The 19,310-nt window shown below is 36.3% G+C and overlaps 2 protein-coding genes across 4 annotated transcripts in view; one reads left to right on the top strand and one right to left on the bottom strand.

Annotated features, from left to right (window-relative positions):
* LOC136034172 (uncharacterized) overlaps positions 1-19,310 on the bottom strand; it is a 341,873-nt gene that overhangs the window by 133,345 nt on the left and 189,218 nt on the right. The window lies entirely within an intron of this gene.
* The window catches only part of LOC136033615 (gastrula zinc finger protein XlCGF57.1-like), a 58,317-nt gene that overhangs the window by 5,839 nt on the left and 33,168 nt on the right, over positions 1-19,310 (top strand). For all 3 annotated transcript variants that reach the window (XM_065714407.1, XM_065714405.1, XM_065714406.1), the window contains exon 2: positions 12,417-12,562. Coding sequence is in view for 2 of the 3 variants with exons in the window: in XM_065714405.1 (XP_065570477.1) it covers positions 12,527-12,562 (36 nt within the window). In the remaining variant the exon portion in view is untranslated. The remainder of the gene's footprint in view (positions 1-12,416; positions 12,563-19,310) is intronic.

Here is a 19,310-nt window from a genome sequence, read left to right as displayed (position 1 = left end):
AGGCCCTAATATGTTGTATTGCATTATTCAGTTTATATATCAAGAATGGACAGTTTATACTCTGATCCTGGACAGGGTGGTAAATTGGATTTAACAAGATTTGATATTTTTATTTTTTGATGTTAGCTTTTTTGAGAAAAGGGTTGCAGATAATTTTGTCTTTTCAATATCATTGTCATAATGGGTATTATCATATGTTAGTTCATACTGAACTGGGTTGGGGGAATGATTTTTTTTCCACAGATTTTGCTTATAAGTTTATGTATAATTGGCTCACATGTTTCTCTGGAAAGACTATTTGCAAAATTATTCCAGTAATTGTATTTAGCATTAAGTATTGTTCTCTTGAGATTAGCCTCTGCTTTTAATTTACTTAGCAGGAAATGGCTTTTTTAGGTATGATCTTCTAGCTACATTTTTGTTCTCCAATTAATTTGGCAATCTTTTGTCCACCATGCTTTAGGAGTGTGTTTTCCTGGGTGTTGTTTTGGAGATATTATGATTAGCTGTATTTGTTAGTATAGATGTCATAACTTCAGCATGTGTGTCAGCTGTTACAAGTGAGGTATGTGATTCCTGGGTGAGACTTGGAATTTCATCATTAAGCTTATTTTTAACCATAGTCCAATTTGCTTTAGTGTTGATATATTTAGGGATATGTGGCAGAATTTTAGCTGGTTCATTTAATGAGGAAACTATGGCAAAATGGTCAGAGTAAAGATTATAAATTTTCTTTATATAAATTCTGTTCAAAATATTTATTGACACAATTTGTAGGTCAATATTTTACTTTTGGGGTTAAAATATGTATTTAGATTTGGAGGGGTAGCAACTGCTAACTCAGTATTATTTGATATCAAGCCTTCAATAAGCTTACCAGCTTTATTTGCTGGCTTATCCCCCCACAGAAGGCTGTGGGCATTGAAATCCCCACAAATAATTATGTTTTTTTTAATATAATACAATTAGTTATATAAGTGAAAAAATCCATGGCATCTGTAGTCTGGCCATTAGGGTTATAAATACATATGTGAGTTTTGGTATTATTTAGCCAAACATTGATACCAATTGCATCAACATCATATAATAAATCTGGAAAATTAATACCACAAAATTTAATGTTATTATTTATTATTATATCTACAGCACCTCCTTTTCCTCTGAAGACCTATATTTTCTCAGGATAGTGTATCCTGGAGACTTTGTTAGTTGGTTTTTAGTCAAATAGGTTTCCTGAAGGCAAGCAATATCAATGGAATTATTATTCTTAAAAGATAATATTTCATTTAACTTGTTTTCTGAAAGTGATCTTACATTCCACTGAAGTATTAAGATATGCTGCTTTGTTGTTTTAATTTTCATATTGCTGTGTATCAATGTTTGGCTTTGCTAGGAGTAGAGCAAGATCTTTTTTTGCTTGGATATGCATTTGATTAGGTAGGTACAATTTTGCCCATTTGCTTATGATTTTTGCTTTTTTTTACCTTAAATTACCTTAAATCGCACTGGCCGGCGAATAAGGTTGGGTGAACATCCTGTAGATTCGCCGGTTGAGTGATGGAGGTGGAAGTGCGTTGTCTAGTTCCGTTGAGTAGATCCACTGGCCTCCCAGTGTAGTTTCCACTCCATCGCTGCCCAGTCTTGGTCAATTGCTTTTTTGAAGTTGTCAACAGTTTTGGACTGAACTGTTTCTTCACTAAGGGAATTCCACAGTGGAACAGCACGAGTTGAGAAGAAGTTGGAACGTTCTCTCCGTGAGCTTCTTTGTTGCTGGAGCTTCTTGGTGTGGCCCCGGGTGTGGCTAGAGAGCGACTTATTAAAAAGCCCTGGTGTGACACCATTCTCCAGCAGCTTGTGGGTCAGGATTGCATCTCCGCGTTTCCTCCTGTACGTCAGGGTTGGGAGCTTGAGTTTCTTGAGGCGTTCAGGGTACGAGAGGTTCTTACATTTGGTTGGTAGTTTTGTAGCCCTCCGCTGAACGCTCTCAAGGATCTTCTTGTCCACGACATAGTGGGGAACGGCAAGAGAGACTCCGTACTCAAGTTGCGGTCTGACCAGTCCTGTATATAGCTTCCTGATTGTCCTGGGAGATCTACTGGTGATATTACGTCTGATGAGACCAAGGGACCTGTTGCCATTTGCAGCTAGGTATTTGCTGTGACTATGGAATTTCATTTTGTCATCAACAATGACCCCAAGGTCTCTTTCTTTGGTGACAGTTTCCAAAGTTATGAGCTTCCCAGTACGATCTGTCATTGTATATGTCATTCCTGGGTTCTTAGGGCCAAGATGTAGGACTTTGCACTTTTCAGCATTAAACTCGAGGGACCAGGAAGAGGACCAGTTGTTGAGGGTGTGCAGATCTGCCTGCAGAGCTGCGCACTGTTGGTTGTTTGCGACTGGGCCAAACAATTTCGAGTCGTCTGCAAACAGTTTAAGGTCATTTTGCACTGACTGGGCTGAGTCATTGATGAACATGTTGAAGAGGGTAGGTCCCAGTTTAGTTCCTTGCGGAACTCCGCTGAGCACTGGAGTTGGGTTTGACATGATTTGATTCCCCTCCTCATCATACATCATCACCCTCTGTATTCTATCCTTGAGAAACTGGATAATCCATTCCCTTACATCTTGGTGGAGTTGATAGAACTCTAGTTTCCTTTCCAGGTACGAGTGTACTACCTTCTCGAAAGCTTTGGCTTGGTCCAGCAAGAGTACGTCAACTGGAAGGCCTTCCTCAATCATCTTGGTGATTATGTCATATGATTGAATTAGGTTTGTCTCCACAGAGCGACCCTTCCTGAAACCATGTTGTCCATCGTATAACAGGCTGTTAGTTTCCAGATGTGCAACGATTGCATCATTTAAGACGCCTTCCATGACTTTTGATGGGACAGAAGTCAGGCTGATGGGTCTGTAATTCTGTGGTTTATCTTTCTGTCCTTTTTTGAAAACTGGCATGACATTTGCTGTTTTCCAGTCAGAGGGAATAGTTTTGGAAGCTATTGACATCTGGAATATTCTTGTCAGGGGTTCCGCTATTTCAGCTGCGGTCTCCTTCAGCAACCTAGGATGGATGCCATCGGGTCCCTTTGCCTTGGATGGGTCCAAAGTTTTTAGGCGCTTGTAAGTATCACAAGCTGTGAACTGGATCGGTGGCATAGGGTGTTTGATGTGGGTGGTTGGCATATCCGGTGGGGGGCATCCAGGGTCTTTAGAGAAATTTGACGAGAAGCATTGATTGAGGGTATCTGCCATTACCAATGGGTCGGTTATTTTGGTTCCATCGCTGGAGGTAAAATGATGGATCGACCTGCGGCTTGGGTTGTTTGAAGTGACATATCTCCAAAACTTTTTTGGATTGGTTTTTGCCTCTAGTGCTATCGACTCTTCATATCTTATGGTTGCTTTTCTGGTCGCATTTCTCAGTTCCTGGCCTTTTTGTACTGCTCTAGATGGGCTGCACTCTCACAATTTTTATACTTTTTCCAAGCTTTCTTTTTCTTATTAATGACTTTTTTTAGCTGTGGTGACATATACGGAAGGGTTCTGGGACGTTCTGAGAAGTAAGTTTTCGTATGCTTCAACTCAAGACTCAGTAGTATGTCCTTGAAAAGCTCCCAGGATGCTTCAGTGTCTTGTTGCAAGGAGTTTTCCCATTCAATCTCTTGTAGGTCCTGGCGTATTTTCTTGTAATCAACAAACGGTCGTTTGATTTTGTTGGTTGGTATCTGATTCAAGATTATTGCACTCAGGATACAAAGATGGTCGCTTGCTCCAAGGGGGGGTAAGTTTGCTGTTGACATAATTTTTTCGGGGTTGTTTGACAGAACGAGATCAAGGAGAGATGGAGTTTGATGATCTCTATGTCTGGTAGGGAACTCAACTGTCTGGACCAGCAGGTTATCAGCAAAGGCTTCAAGAGTTGGATTGGTATAGTTGTTTTGAAGAGTAAAGCCTAAACCATCGACCCACCTGGTGTCCGGCATGTTAAAGTCTCCTGTGATGATGACATTTTTGGGGTTACATATTGTCATTTCATTTATAATATTTGCCACATACTGAAATGATTCTTCGGAGCTGGGGGAGGAAGGGCTACGGTAAATCACGCCAATTCTAAACTTTTCAGACCCTACTGTCAATTCAACCAGGATAGACTCTACCCAAAAATAATTGGCACTTGTGAAAAGGTCAATGTTATTTACCTTCAAGGCTGACTTGATGTATATGGCAACTCCTCTCCTCACATTGGGTCTGTCCAGATTCGAAATGACTGTGTATCCTGGTATCTGAATATGGCTATCCTCCAGTCTATTTTGAGAGTTTTTTGGGCAAATTTCACTTAAGCACACAACGTCTATATCTTCGTGAGCCAGCAACACTTTTAGCTCATTCAGCTTGTTTGGCAAGGAGTCAATGTTTGTTGACAACACTTTCATCACTTGTTTCTGTCTGCTTCTTCTTCTTCCTGAGCCCGCTGGAACTAGCACGTCATCGTTGGATGACGGACTTTCGTCTGCTTCACTAGATGCTGCGTCAGTTGAATAAGAATCTGGCGAGTTGTATTCCGATTCAACAGAAAGAACGCAGCTAGTGTCAGATTTGGCAGTTTCAAAACTGCATTCCGATGAATGTTCTTGAGCTGATATGGAACTACTATATAATACACTGTTAAATGACACTAAACTACTATTTACATGTCTTTCGTCTGGCTGTGCATCTAGTGCTCCATCGCCCCCAATGCTGGGGGTGGATGTGGCTGTTGTAGATTCATTGACTGGACTGCATTAGAGCTTAGTATAAAGAGGCACATATTAGGTGTTAATTTATTTGGATTTTCATCTGGCTTTTTGTTGATAATTTGATTAATTCCTGGTAATGCTTCTGATCCGTTTTTACTTGGGAGGGGTGGCCAGTCTGATCTTCGATCATTAGTTGCAGAGGCTAGATGGTTTGTCCTCGGTGATTCTCTCTGATAAAAATGTGAGCTGGGATGTTTTGAGGAAGGAATCTTATGGGGGATGCTTGATGCTTTGGGTAGAATGGTGTTCTGTGGGTGAAAGTGTTGGGTGGTTTCATAGAGTGTTTGGTCTGGTGTGATTGAGCTGCATTTGCTTCCATTACTGCAAATGGGTAAGGTATGGCTTTTTCTGTTGCTATTTGGAGTGTTAGTGCTCTTTTTTTTATATGCAGGGCATAAAGTTTTATTGGTAGAATCATGGGGGTCTTTGCAGTTGATACATTTTGGCTGATCATTTTTACAGTTTGTCATTCCAATGGGATAGGGGCTTTTACAATTATTGCATACTTGTAATATTTCACTGCATACGTATTTTGTGTGTCCTAGTTTTAACCATTTTTGGCACTGGATATGTTTTGGCTTGTAGGGTTTCATTTGTCCAAAGAGGAATATCTGGCCCAGGTTATTATTTTCTTCTCTCAGTGAAAATAAGAAAGACTTGCTTATCTTTTGGCCATTGGCATCTGGTTTACCCAGTTGGGTTACATCAGCAACTGGGATTGGGTTACCTGTTCTGTCAAAAGGCCCTTCCTTTAGCTCCTGAATAGGTATTTCTGGAGAGATGTTGTACACTACTATTTTAGTTGTGTTTTGGTTTGGGGTCCAGAGAGCAGATTTTATTGGGATGTTAAGAAGACATTTTGAATTCTGTAAAATATCTTCTGATTTAGAATCTTGGAGGGCTATTAGCAGAGATCCATCACTGTAAATGTTTAAAGAGAACATTGATTTTAACAGTTTGAAGATTGCAACCCTTAATAGAGCTATCTTTTTTACCTCAAAGGAGATATCAGGAGAGATTTTTAAGTATATTCCAAGGTTTTGTGAGGGAAGAGTTGGATCATGGAAAGGGGAATTATTTTTGATAGGGGAGATTTTTTTTTTCACTTCCACCATTATGCTATTCATTGACCCATCATTTGAGTTTTGAAAAAGTGAGCTTGACCTGCCAAGAGGTAGAACACTTTTGGTAGTACTTGGGGTAGGATCCGCGGGACTTTTTTGGGGGGTGTTCTATGCATTCTCTATTGGAATAAGCTTTAATACTAGCAAAAAGAGAAAAAAATTAATTTTATAATACCAGACTGTCTGCTCTCTTTCAAAGAGAGGACTTCACCATCCACAAAAAAACACCACAGTGTGGTCCAGAAGATGGTTTGGTGCACGATTGATTCAGTTGACTGGTGATAAATCAAGGTAAATATCACAAGAACTTTATTATAAAATTCTTAAAGCGTTGCTGTTGTTATGGTTACAGTCTTAATAGATTTTTATTATGCTTCCAATCTTGGTTTGCTGACTTATCTTCTTATTCTTCCATACTTTTTTTAACTGTGAAAAAAACACCCTGTGCCTTGGCTATTCTACTTTTAACATCATCACTGCTCCCACTGTCTTTACTAATAACACTACCAAGGTAAGTGAAGCTGTCCACCAGATCAGTCTTTTTTTTTACTCAACATCACATTTTCATCTTCACTTATTCCTAACCTTAGTGACTTAGCATTCTTAACATTACCTTTCAAATCTATTCTAGCACCCTGAACTCACAAAACCTCTGAAGTTTCAAAAAATGAAGTTCATTCATTTTGCTCACACTTTCATCTAAGATGCTTAAATCATAATCCAAGTCCAGGAGAGTTTTTCTTCCCCATTTGATTCTGTGGTCTCCTATTGCCTTTTCTGTACTCCTTATGACAAAGTCCATTAAAATGATCCATATAAAGGGGGATAGAACACAACCCTGCTTAAATCCTGATTTAATGCAAAACCAGCTGCTAACCTCATTTCCTACCTTAACCGCAGCAGTATTATTTTTGTACACAGCAATAATCATTTTCATGTTTTTGTCTGGTATACCGTATAAGGATAAAACCTTTGCTAAAGCTCTTTTATCAACGGAATCAAACACTTGCTCAAAATCTGTAAAACCGAGGACCAAAGGTGTTTGAGAACTAGGACACTTCTCATCTATTAACCTAAGAGTAAAAATTTGGTCGACGCATCCTCTACCTTTTCTAAAACCGCACTGTTCTTCTCTTAAAACTTTGTGTAAAACATCTGTCAGTCTAAAAAGTATCATATTACTAAGTAATTTGCTACCTACAGAGACCAAACTAATGTCTTGATAATTACAACACTCATTCTTATCACCTTTCTTCTACAGTGGTTTAATTAAAGTTTTCCTAAAATTGTTAGGTGCTTCCCCTTTTTCAAAATCATATTCATAATCTTTAGTAACTTATTTCTAACCTCAGAGCCACCATATTCAAGAAACTCATTTACCACACTATGAGCACTTAGAGCCTTATAATTTTTAAATCCTTTTAGACTGTTGCTAATACTTCCTCACAAAACAGATCTTCCTTTACATCCAAGGTATCACAAATGCCTAATATCCGGACTTGCCATCATAATTTCTTCTCAGCTTCTCTCCCTGATGAGGTGAGATATAACTCCAGACTTTCGCCTATAGCCTGTGTAAGTTAGCTGATTCTATTAAGTAGGTTTGCCATTATCTTCAGTCCTTATTTTGTATCTAAAAGTTGTTTCATAGTGTTATACAAGGCCAATAAAGTACTTTTTTCTAGGGGATTAGTTGATTTTTCCAAATATGCCAATCACCATTATTGCAATGGCATTTCAGCCCATTGACAGTAGTAGCCATAGTAGAACCAATTCATGTGAATTAACAAATGTGAATTATACAGGTTTTTTTTCAAAAACCACTTTGTGTGTTTTAAAGAAAAGACACAAAAAGTACTTTTTAAAATTTAGGAGATAAGTTTTTTTTTCAGATAAAAGTGGAAAAAGGTTTTTTCAATGTCTAAAGGGAGGAGGAGGTAATTACTACGTTTTGGATATGACCTCTTCTGCCACAAATGCAGCCACTTCAGACCATGGGCAAAATTTTATTTAATGGCTGCATTAGTAAAATTGTCTGATGGCATTCCAGTCAATGGTAGAATTTACAACAAGTTAGTCCAAAGTTGGTGCAAATTTATTTGTGAATTATTGTTAAATAAAATAGCGCTTCAATTTGTTAAAAGTACAGGAACTATAAAATCTACTTTTTATCAATAGCTAACATTTTAGGCTATACCAATAGAATATATATAAACTAATAGAATAAATACCAATAGAATATATTGTACCAATAGTATAATAGAATAAAAAAATTTGCAGACAAACTCATAATAATATAGGTTTTCATTTCCAACAGGAGTCCTCAGTTACAGCCAATCATCTGAACGAATTTGTTTCCTCCATAGTTCAGAGCCTCGCTCCCCTCTCTTTTGACACTCTTTAAAACTTGTGCTCTCTCAATTCCCCTGTTATTTCGCTCTCAGATGTGCTGACAAAAGTTCAGAACATTAAAAGTGCAGTACTTGTCTACAAGACATCCCGATTTTACTAATGAAAGCCTTTGCTGACAATCTCTCAGAACCTTTGTCCTTACTTTTTAATAAAATTACCTCTACTGGTAAATCCCAAATTGTTGGAAATTAGATTTTGTTACTCCCATTAAGAAGCAAGGTAATAAGAAAGATTTTGATGGTGTCCAGCCCATTACTCTTACACCAGCTTTCTCCAAGTTATATGAAAGCTTTTTAGCTGAATGGTTGAAAGTAAAGATAGTCCTAAATGTTGACCAAAGACAATACCAAAACTTACGCCCTGCATCTACCACCTTGTTCATTTTATGGACACAATATGCAACACACTTGAAAAACAAAAACCTGGCTCACTGTTGTTGCAATGGAATTGAAAAAAAGCTTTTAATTTAATCAATCACAATACGCTGGTAGAAATACTATCCAAGAGTTTCTAGTTGACCCCTAATTAATTAGAATAATTTCGTTTTTTCTCTAATAGAATGCAAGTCGTCAAATTCCTGAATTTATATTCTGATCTCTTCCCAATCTATAATGGTGTGCCCCAGGGAACCCTTTTAAGTCCAATTTTATTTCTTGCAACGATAAACAACCTTGGTGTCGATTTCCGGAGAAAGATGGAAATTTGTTGATGATCTGACTGTCTTCAAGGCATGTTTCAAAAATTTGAAAAGTAGTCCAAAGGACATTTTGGAATTGATATCAGACCAAGCTTTTACTAATGATATGAGAGTTAATCCCTTAAAGTCAATGATTTTAACTATTCATTTTCTTATAACTCCCTCTTCTTTCTCCTGCCCAATCCCCCCTGAATTGTATGTCACCACTATGAAATTACTGGGTATTACCATCTCAAGTGACTTAATTGCCATGTTAATGATGTTTCAAAATGTGCAAATGCTGCATTTTCACTCCTTAGACTCCTTGAAAAATTTAAATGTTCTAAATCGCATTGTTTGAAGATTTCCCTCTCATTTGTACACCTAACCCTTGAGTACGCCTGTCCTGTTTGGCATCCTTGCATCTCCATTGAATTGTCGGACAGAATAGAGGCAGACCAAAAAAGAGGAAAAAATTAAATTAAAAAATTTAAAAAATTAAAAATTTTTAAAATTAAAAAACTAAAAAAATTTAATGAGGAAAAATGCTTTATATTTCCCTTCTTTTGAGAGCCAACCTTGTACTCTTAAGGAAAGGAGAGAAAAAATTTCCTTGCATTTTGCTAACAATGCCTTTCCTAACCATAGGACAACTACCCCTTTCCCTAGTCAATATTCACCCCTTCTACCCCATCTCTAACGTTATGCTTCAACAAAAATCCCCTTCCTTGCTCAAATAAAGTTTTCTGCTGAAAGATATAGGAACACTTTCATCCCTTACATAGTTGACATATTTAATCAGTGAGTCTCATCCCCCTCTTTATCTCCCTTTTCCCCATATATTTTTAATGTTTCATTTTACAAATTTTGAGCTTTCTATTTTTTTGGTAGCATAACTGAATTGTTTTTGTTTAAATTATTCCCTTTTGAATTTTATGAGTTTTTCTTAGTTTTGACATTTTGCTGATTCGAGATTGCCTTTTTTAATTTTTGAGTTTTAATTGTTTTTGACATTTTTACTTATATTACATTGAAGCTAGAGTGCGAATTCGGCCCATTTGGGCTTGTGATAGCCGTATTTAAAAATAAATCCTATCTTATCATCTAAATATCATGTGAAACAAGGAAAAGAGAGGATATAATAAATGAAACATAAAGGATTGTGTCGGCCAGTTGCAACGTGTAAAGACGAAAAACATGTAAATATTTCGACAAGGATCTCCACCAAGTCGTCTTCAGTGCTCACATAATACAAGATACGGAATCGAACCTTTTGAAGGTTTATTGTAAAGGTTAGATTTTTTTTTCTTTTTTTTATGATACTGAGGACAACTTGGCGGAGGTCCTTGTCGAAACATTTACTTGTTTTTCGTCTTTATATCTTGTTACTGGCTGACAAAATCCTCGTTTTCTCACCTATTTTATATATAGGCGAGAAAATTTTCTTATATCCTGAGGATTTATTTTATTAAGAGGATATTTATATCCTCCTTTTTCTTGTTTCATACATTACATATAGACAGTCTGGTCATAGAATGTATTTATATCAGCTAAGTACTACCAGAAGCTGGAAAACTTACTAGAAACCTAGTCATTTATTACGAGCTAGCAACCTGATCCTTTATAGCATTTATACTCGCAACCTAGTGAGAAGCTGTAAAACTTACTAGCAATCTAGTTATTTATTGTCAAAGTGTTTATCTTTCTAAGCATTTGAACAATAGGGTTACTATTAAGCTTTTTTGTTACTATAATCCAATATTTAAGTATAATTAACAAAATTGAAGAGTTCTATCAATAAGCCACAGTAAACTCTGGATCAGATACAGAATCACATGAACACTGGTAGTGCTTCTTATATTCTCATATGTCCATATTTCAGATCATCAGTATCTACAGTAATATCTTGAATTTAAAGATACGGGCAAGCCTGTTGAGCCTGGAGGTACTCTAATTCAGAATACATGATTTTGGCTGCTTGCAGGTGCTCAAAAATTCTGTCGAAAACTCGATTTCTACTAGTTCATGGGGCAGTTACTATCACTACCACTTTTGAAAATAAATATACAGTACTTCTCTGAGGATGTCTTAACCAGCACTGGCTAGTACCTTTTACAAATCTCTCAATAGGATCCTTTGCAATGCCTGCATTTTTCATCCTTGTATTAAAAATACCAACATAAAAAAAATATGTATCTTTTACTTTCCATGCTTGAATCTAGCTTGATGGCAAGATCTCTAGCGTAACTTTAGCTCAATGCGAAATTATGAAAAGCATTGTTTTGTGTTATTGTTAGCTTACTGCCATTTCTCTTCTAACTATTTAAGATGGGTGAAATTTGACATAACATTTTTAGTAACTTCAAGTTTCGGTGATATTTACATCACAGGAAAAAGTGCAGATCAAGGACAGTGAATGTCAACTTATACATTGCTTTTCTGCTATTTTAATTCGCCCCTAAATGCCAAGTAACTTTCCCCTAAATCAAACAAATCTTAGATTCTGAAATATCCTGAAGGATATTTTATCAAAGTCTGAAAATTTTAAGTTTTAGGATAAATCTTGCAAAATGGAAGCCTAGCTTTGAGTATTGAGTGACCAAGGGAAAGACAATTTCTGCCCATTTTTTGTAAGATTTTATTTGTTTTTATTTCTGTTTATTTTAAGTTTTATATTTTGTTGCTTCATATCCTGGCTTTGACAATGGCTCTTTATGTTTAAACTAATTTTTTTAAAGTATTTTCTAAAATTAATCCGCAAAGAGAGACGGGTCCTATGTACTAACCGCCAGTATCATACAACAAAGTATCCTCAATTACAACAAGGTATCAGTATCATACAACAAAGTATCATACAACAAATGGATGCTTAGCAGTAATATCTTAAAGCTTACGTTTTGCTTCCCCATGATTTTAGCTGTCTACTGGCCTCTTCTTTATAGGAAATTGCAGGAACAAGGGGTATCATTGTCCATGTTTTTTTTATTGCTGTGAGTAAAAGAGCTAACTTTGACTTGTTAATTATCAGAGCCAAGTACGAAACATAATCCTGATCCTTAGTTGTTTCAGCTGCAAGTACGACTGATGATATAGACTTAAAATATGAAATTGACAGATCTATTAGGGTGTTTCTAAATTGGGCGTAGACATGCAAGGAAAGAGAATCTTTGCATCATAGTTACAACAGTAAAAAAATAAACAAAACAACATACAATAAAGGCAGCAGAGGAATGTAAAGAATAAGAGAGAGAGAAACAAATCAAGACTAAATTAACCAAAACAATCGACTTTCATCTGTAAAAAAATATGTGCAGATTTGAAAAAGGACAGACAAAATGCTGTTTAGTTTCATACCGCCTTTCCCAGGAAAAAAAGAGCATGTTGTCATTTCTTGTTTATTTACAGGCACCAAGATGATTTCAATTGAAGGCTTCCATGCTTTTCCAGTTTCTCTGCTAGAAATTGAGTGCTTGACTCATTGATTTTCTGAAAGAAGTCCAACCCAATCACTTCAAATGGAAGAACATGAATCTGATAGTTCACCTGTTATGGTATAGTACATTAAGTTTGAATCTGTCAGTAAATGGTTTTACCAAAGATATACTTATATTAAGATAAGCTGTCTTTCTAAACAGTGTGTATTTGAAAAAAACAAATGGTTCTAGATCAGCTCCAGGGCTAAGCTGAGGAAAAGATGGTTTGGATAGAAAATAGTTTCATATTAAATAACATATTAACAATAGCGTTAAGATGCTTAAATAAGAAAATAAAATTTAATTGTCATCTCAGCTATAAAAGCTGATTATCTGATTCTAATGATGCAAGACTATCTTGAAAATGCTACTACTGCTACTACTAGCAAATCATTGCAGTACTAAGCCACCTGAGTCCAATACAGCTACGCACGCTCCTCCTCCATCCCAGTACATTCAAAGCCTCCCTCTTTACACCCTCCCAGGAAGTTCCCAATTCCCTTAAACCTTTCTATACGACATCTTCCCACCTTAACCGAGGGCGACCAGCTTTTTGTTCAGCCCTAGACGGTTGGCCAGAAAGGACAATTTTTGAAAATCTGTCATCTTTCATCTGCAGAATGTGCCGTAGCCATCTCAGCCTTTCTCTTATTATAGCCCTAGATAGCTTGAAAAAAAAATCTTAAAATTAGCCTGTTAGTACTTTTCTCTTTGTCATCCTGTTTTATATTAAGAGGTTGCAATGTTTACACTACTAAGTGTGATATAAATAGATTTTGTCAGTCTCAACTATTTAAGTTTATTAATAAGAATAAAACCTAACAAAATACACACATATATATAATATACAAAAGCATAACTATTTGAGTTTATTAATAAGAATAAAACCTAACAAAATACATGCATATACATAATATACAAAAAACATAATTTTTCAACTAAATCTTCTAGCCTGCCCATGAACATGCAAAGGCAAGTTGTCCTAGGGACGTGCTAGGAGTAGAAAAAAAAATATTAGTACTGGTTATAAGCATAAATTAATTATACGAAAAATAATTAATAATAAATTGATAATTAAAAAAAAACATATTACCTACTGAGTTGCTACTGGAGTCATTGTTATAACGCAAAAAAAAGAAATCCATACAATCCACTGTACTCCTTCATAACCTCAAACAACAAATAGAAGAAAAAAAAAAGTAAAAATGACAAATAATAGGCTAACTTAAAAATCTCAATTAGAATACATTTTTTCCTCAAATTTATTTCTAAATTCTTCAAGCCTTTTTTTTGTCATGAATTGTCTTATCATTACTGTTTCATAATTTCATTCCTTGATAAATAGAGGAGAGCTTAGATCTTGTAGTGATGGCAATTGGAGAAGACAATACCCTTCTTGTTTAAGCATTGCTTGAGATGTGTGTAAGATTATTGCGTTCCTGCTAATGCAGGCTTTATTTGTATGATTATTTTGGACATAGGGGTACCTACTAGTTAGTTTGGTTAGGAAAACCATCAGCATTAGGTTTTCTGCAATCTGTACTACTGCAGTCATGACATAACAGGAGATGCTTGGTGATCTGCAGTACTGCAGTCCTGATCTAACATTAGATGCCTGGTGATCTGCTCTACTGCAGTCATGATACAACAGCAGATGCTTGGTGATCTGCAGTACTGCAGTCCTGATATAATAGCAGATGTTTGGTGATTCGCAGTACCTCAGTTCTGATACAACAGCAGATGCTTGGTGATCTGCAGTACTGCAGTCCTGACCCAACATCAGGTACTTGGTGATCTGCTGTACTGCAGTCATAATACAACGGCAGATGCTTGGTGATCTCCAGCACTGCAATCCTGATGTAATAGCAGATGCTTGGTGATTCGCAGTACTGCAGTCCTTGTACAACAGCAGATGCTTGGTGATCTGCAGTCCTTTGTGTAAAAGATATGACTCAGGAAACTCCTTCTTCAAACAGAGGAAATATGGTGAATACAGCTCTTCTAATTCTTAGTTTTAACCACTCATTTTTTTTTTAATTAACCTTGTAATTTTGCTTTTATAAGCGTTTATAAATTATTAATTATTGTTAAGCAAGGCATGGTTTTCTATTTAGAAAAGGGGTAGATTGAATTCTGGGAAATTAGCGAAGCAGGGATCAGTTCAAAAGTAAAATGAGTATGAACTGATTTATAATTTAACCACTGATAAATTAGGGAAATCCAACATTATTTTTGGTCCTTCAAAACAGTGCCAAAAATGGCAAATTATATAGAAATCGTAAATCATATTTGGAGTCATCAAATTTCCCAGAAACTTCTCCAAGAAAGTTTGGTGTTTTCCTAAAATCAAATCAAGAAGAGTTCTTAATTCTCAAAATAATTTCAAAATCAAGTCTTATTTCTAAAATGAAAGACATTGTATCTTAAGTTCGGAATTATTGTGTAAATATATCCTTTACTTGAACAGCAGTCTTCCTTAAGGCCGTGATTAAGTGAACTGATGGAACTCGGAAATCCCATGTTAAATTGAAAATTTATATTTAAAAAATACTCAAGTATTCATTGGCGGAAGATACCGCTTTTAATATCAGGCCATAGCTTCTTGAAGATGCTACAAAATGTTTGAAAGGATTTTGCTCTATTTCCTCTAATTGCTTAGAAATCATAGAAAATGTCTAGGTCTTTTTCACAAGTGTACTCGATAAAGGATATTGCTTTTAGAACCAAATCGGTACTATCATGAGCAGAAGACAATAACCTTTAAGATGATTGGAACCATTTTTCGGAACAGTCCCCTAGAATATTTTCAGCTGCCTGAAATTTTTACAAGCCGGTTGCCAGAAAGAATAGTTTCAGATCGCCGATAATACCCCATAGAGACCAAAATGACAAGCTGGTATAATCAGCTGCTTGTTAATAGAGTGTGAAATTTTCATAAATTAATTTCAATGCAATGAAGAAACCTAGAAATGAGAAATAGTCAGGAGCTTTCAGTAAAGTTGTGCTCACAAAGCCACAATCATTTGGAAAATTAAATCAAAGCGAGGTATACATCTTAAAAGTGTTACTACACATAGACAGCGCCTTTGTAAAAACTATTTGGAGCTTGGTAGATGTAAATATCCAAAATACCTAATAATGCGGTACGCCGAAGAATTAGACTAGTCAAGAGATTTAGGTCAAGCGACAAACCTTGAGGAGGAGGAGAATCCCATAGCTTCTTCCCCGTTGCCCTACCGGATCGTGACTGGTGGTAGAAACTTGGATTGCGACGAATTGAAGGATTGCCGACGGATTTTTGATCCTGCATTTTTCGTGCGCGATCTAGAGACTAAAGTTTGGAAGCTCTGGTGAGGAGGAAACAACCCGTAAAAGTCATAGAACCTTAACGAAATTTACACCACCAGATTTAGCGTATCAGAGAATCCTACTGTAGAAGTTTCAAGCTCCTATCTACAATTAAAAAAAAAAAAAGTTTTTTTAAGTGAAAGTAAGGAGCGACATTAAAACTTAAAACGATCAGAAATTACTCAGTATATGAAAGGGACTTTTTCTCTTCAAACCATGAGCCCTTTCGCGACATTATAGGACCACTGAGTCGATACGATCACCCCTGGGAAAAAAACAAATTAACACGCATCTATAGATTGGGGTTTGAAACTTCTACAATAAGGTTCTCTGAAACGCTGAATCTGATGGTGTGATTTTTGTTAAGATCGTATGACTTTTAGGGGGTATTTCCCCCTATTTTCTAAAATGAAGCAAATTTTTTCAGGCTCGTAACTTTTAATGGGTAAGACTAATCTTGATGAAACTTATATATTTAGCATAAAATGCCATTCTTTTGATATAACTATTGGTATCAAAATTCTATTTTTTTAGAGTTTTGGTTACTATTGAGCTTGGTCGCTCCTTACTACAGTTCGTTACCACGAATTGTTTAAAAATGTGGAATTTTGTATTTTTTGTCAGAAGGCAGATCACAGATGCGTGTTTATTTGTTTTTTTTCCAGGGGTAATCGTATCGACCCAGTGGTCCTAGAATGTTGCGAGCCAAAAAAATCGGAGGGCGCCTAGGCCCCTGTCGCACGCTAATTATTTTTCCAAAGTCACCGGATCCAAATTCTGAGATAGCCATTTTATTCAGCGTAGTCGAAAATCCTTACAACTATGCCTTTTGGGATGACATACTCCCCACAGTCCCCGTGGGAGGGGCTACAAGTTACTAACAGTGACCAGTGCTTGCATATAGTAATGATTATTGGGAAGTTTACAGACGTTTTCTGGGGCGTTTTCATTTGGTTGGGGGCAGGGGTTGAGAAGAGGGGGATATGTTGGGGGAACTTTCATGGAGGAATTTGTCATGGGGGAAGAAAATTTCCATGAAGGGAGCGCAGGATTTTCTAGTATTATTTAAAAAAAACAATGAAAAAATAAATGTGACAAAGTTTTTCAACTGAAAGAAACAGAATATTCCTGTTATTATTTTCCTGCAAATATTAATTCCTGTAAATATTCCATAATAATTTCTGTTAAAAGAAACAGAAATTATTACGCATATGAGGGGCTCAGCTCCTCATAATACCTCGCTAATTACGCTAAAGTATTTTTAGAAATTTCGACTATTTATTCTACGGCTCTTGTTATTCAGGGGTCATTCTTAAGAAATTGGGACAAAATTTAAGCTTTAGTGTGAAGAGTGAGGTACTGACGAGGGGGTGAACCCCCTCATATATGTAATAAAAATATGAGAATACAGATGTTCGTTACGTAAGCTAATTTGTAAGTTGCGTATATCTTTAACTAATAAAAACATTCATATAAAATTAGAAGTTCTAGTTGCCTTTTTAAGTAACCAAAAAATCGGAGGGCAACTAGACCTCCATCCCCGCTTCTTTTTTTTCCTCAAAATCATTTGATCAAAACTATGAGAAAACCATTTAGCCAAAAAAAAAAAGGCAAATTTTTTTTTAATTATTCATCTGCGGAGAGCATAAATCAAAACATGCATTGATTCAAAAACGTTCAGAAATTAAATTAAATAAAAACAAGTGTTTTTTAACTTAAAGTAAGGATTGACATTAAAACATAAAACGAACAGAAATTACTTCAAAAATGGAAGGGGCTGCTTCCTCATCAACGCCCCGCTCTTCACGCTAAAGTCCGACTCTTTCTCTTAACTCTATTTTTAAAACAGTAAAAAACTTTAGCGTAAAGAGCGGGGCGTTCACGAGGAAGCAGTCCCTTTCATATACGAAGTAATTTCTGTTCGTTTTAAGTTTTAATGTCACTCCTTACTTTCAGTTATTTTTTTTTTCAATTTAATTCGTAAGAAAACTTTGGTTTTCTGAGAATCCTCGAAGAAAGCTTTCAACTAAGTTTGGTGTTTAGTTTCGAATTAATCAACTGAGGTATTTTAAATAGCCTATCCCTAGGAAAAAAAAGTGGAAAAACAATAAATTTTAAAATGCACTCTGTGCATGCCGTCACAGTTTCATATACATGGGCATTTTGTATTTGAGAATGATAGTGCTCTTTTGCTCATTTTCTCTTCTCCCTTGGTCGGTAACCAAGCTTTGCAAGACCCAGCCAAATATATTTGGCAGCCAAATATATAGTCAGCCGACCATTTGTCGGCTGAAGCATCTCGCCAAAGGAAGCTGTCTATCAAAACCTCTCACAAGACTTGATAATTGGTACTATTTGAAGTTTTGACAATCGACGGTCTCTAGAGAATTAAAAGACAGAAGACTAACCTAACTTCAATTTTGAAGCTCGATGTTTTCAAGTTCACTTAATCACGGCCTTAACACAAACAAAGTCTGGGCTCAGTAATATAAGAATCTTGTTTAAAGTACAGTGTCAACATAGGGCATTTACCACATCCATTAGAAATTCATCTCACATTTAGGCAATATTAAGGAGAAAAGTTTACAACTCTAGATTTTGAATGAACCTTGTCAATGAATTGTCTCAGACAAATCCAGTGAACGGACTAGAAATTATATGTGACCCGAAAGTAATTACTTTGTTCCTTATAAATGCGTTTGTTTTAATTGTAATGCCTTAGTTTATCTGCTGATGACGACCACTGGTGTATGCCGTCAAAATATCCAGTTTTTTTGTATCTGTTTCACTGTCTGATGATAGGGCTTATCCCCATTTGAACTTTTAGTTGTAAGTGCAGTATCAAATAGGCCATTTTGGTTAGGATTTAAGAAAAATATATTATTTGGACATAGGATTTTTATGGCACTTGGTATTAACCAAGTGACATATAGCAATCGCAAGTTCTGTCGGTCTGTCAGTTGGTCTGTCGGTCCCAGTTTTGCTACTTTAGGCACTTCCAGGTAATCTAGGACGATGAAATTTGGCAGGCATATCAGGGACCGGACCAGATTAAATTAGAAATAGTCTTTTTCCCGATTTGACCATCTGGGGGAGGGGGCTGTTAATTCGGAAAAAATAGAAAAATTGAAGCATTTTTAACTTACGAAATGGTTGATCAGATCTTAATGAAATTTGATGTTTGGAAGGATATCGTGTCTCAGAGCTGTTATTTGAAATCCCGACCGGATCTGGTGACACTGGGGGGGAGTCGGTAGGGGGAAACTTAAAATCTTGGAAAACACTTAGAGTGGAGAGATCGGGATGAAACTTGGTGGGAAAAATATGCACAAGTCCTAGATAAATGATTGACATAGTCGGAACGGATCACTCTCTTAGGGGTAGTTGGGGGGGGGGGGTAATTCTGAAAAATTAGAAAAAATGAGGTATTTTTAACTTACGAACGGGTGATCGGATTTCAATGAAATTTGATATTTAG

The sequence above is a fragment of the Artemia franciscana genome, chromosome 12 (genome assembly GCF_032884065.1).
Source record: "Artemia franciscana chromosome 12, ASM3288406v1, whole genome shotgun sequence".
NCBI classification, from domain to species: Eukaryota; Metazoa; Arthropoda; class Branchiopoda; order Anostraca; family Artemiidae; genus Artemia; species Artemia franciscana.
Note: the sequence above shows the minus strand (reverse complement) of the source record. Positions and strands in the feature narration are given on the sequence as shown.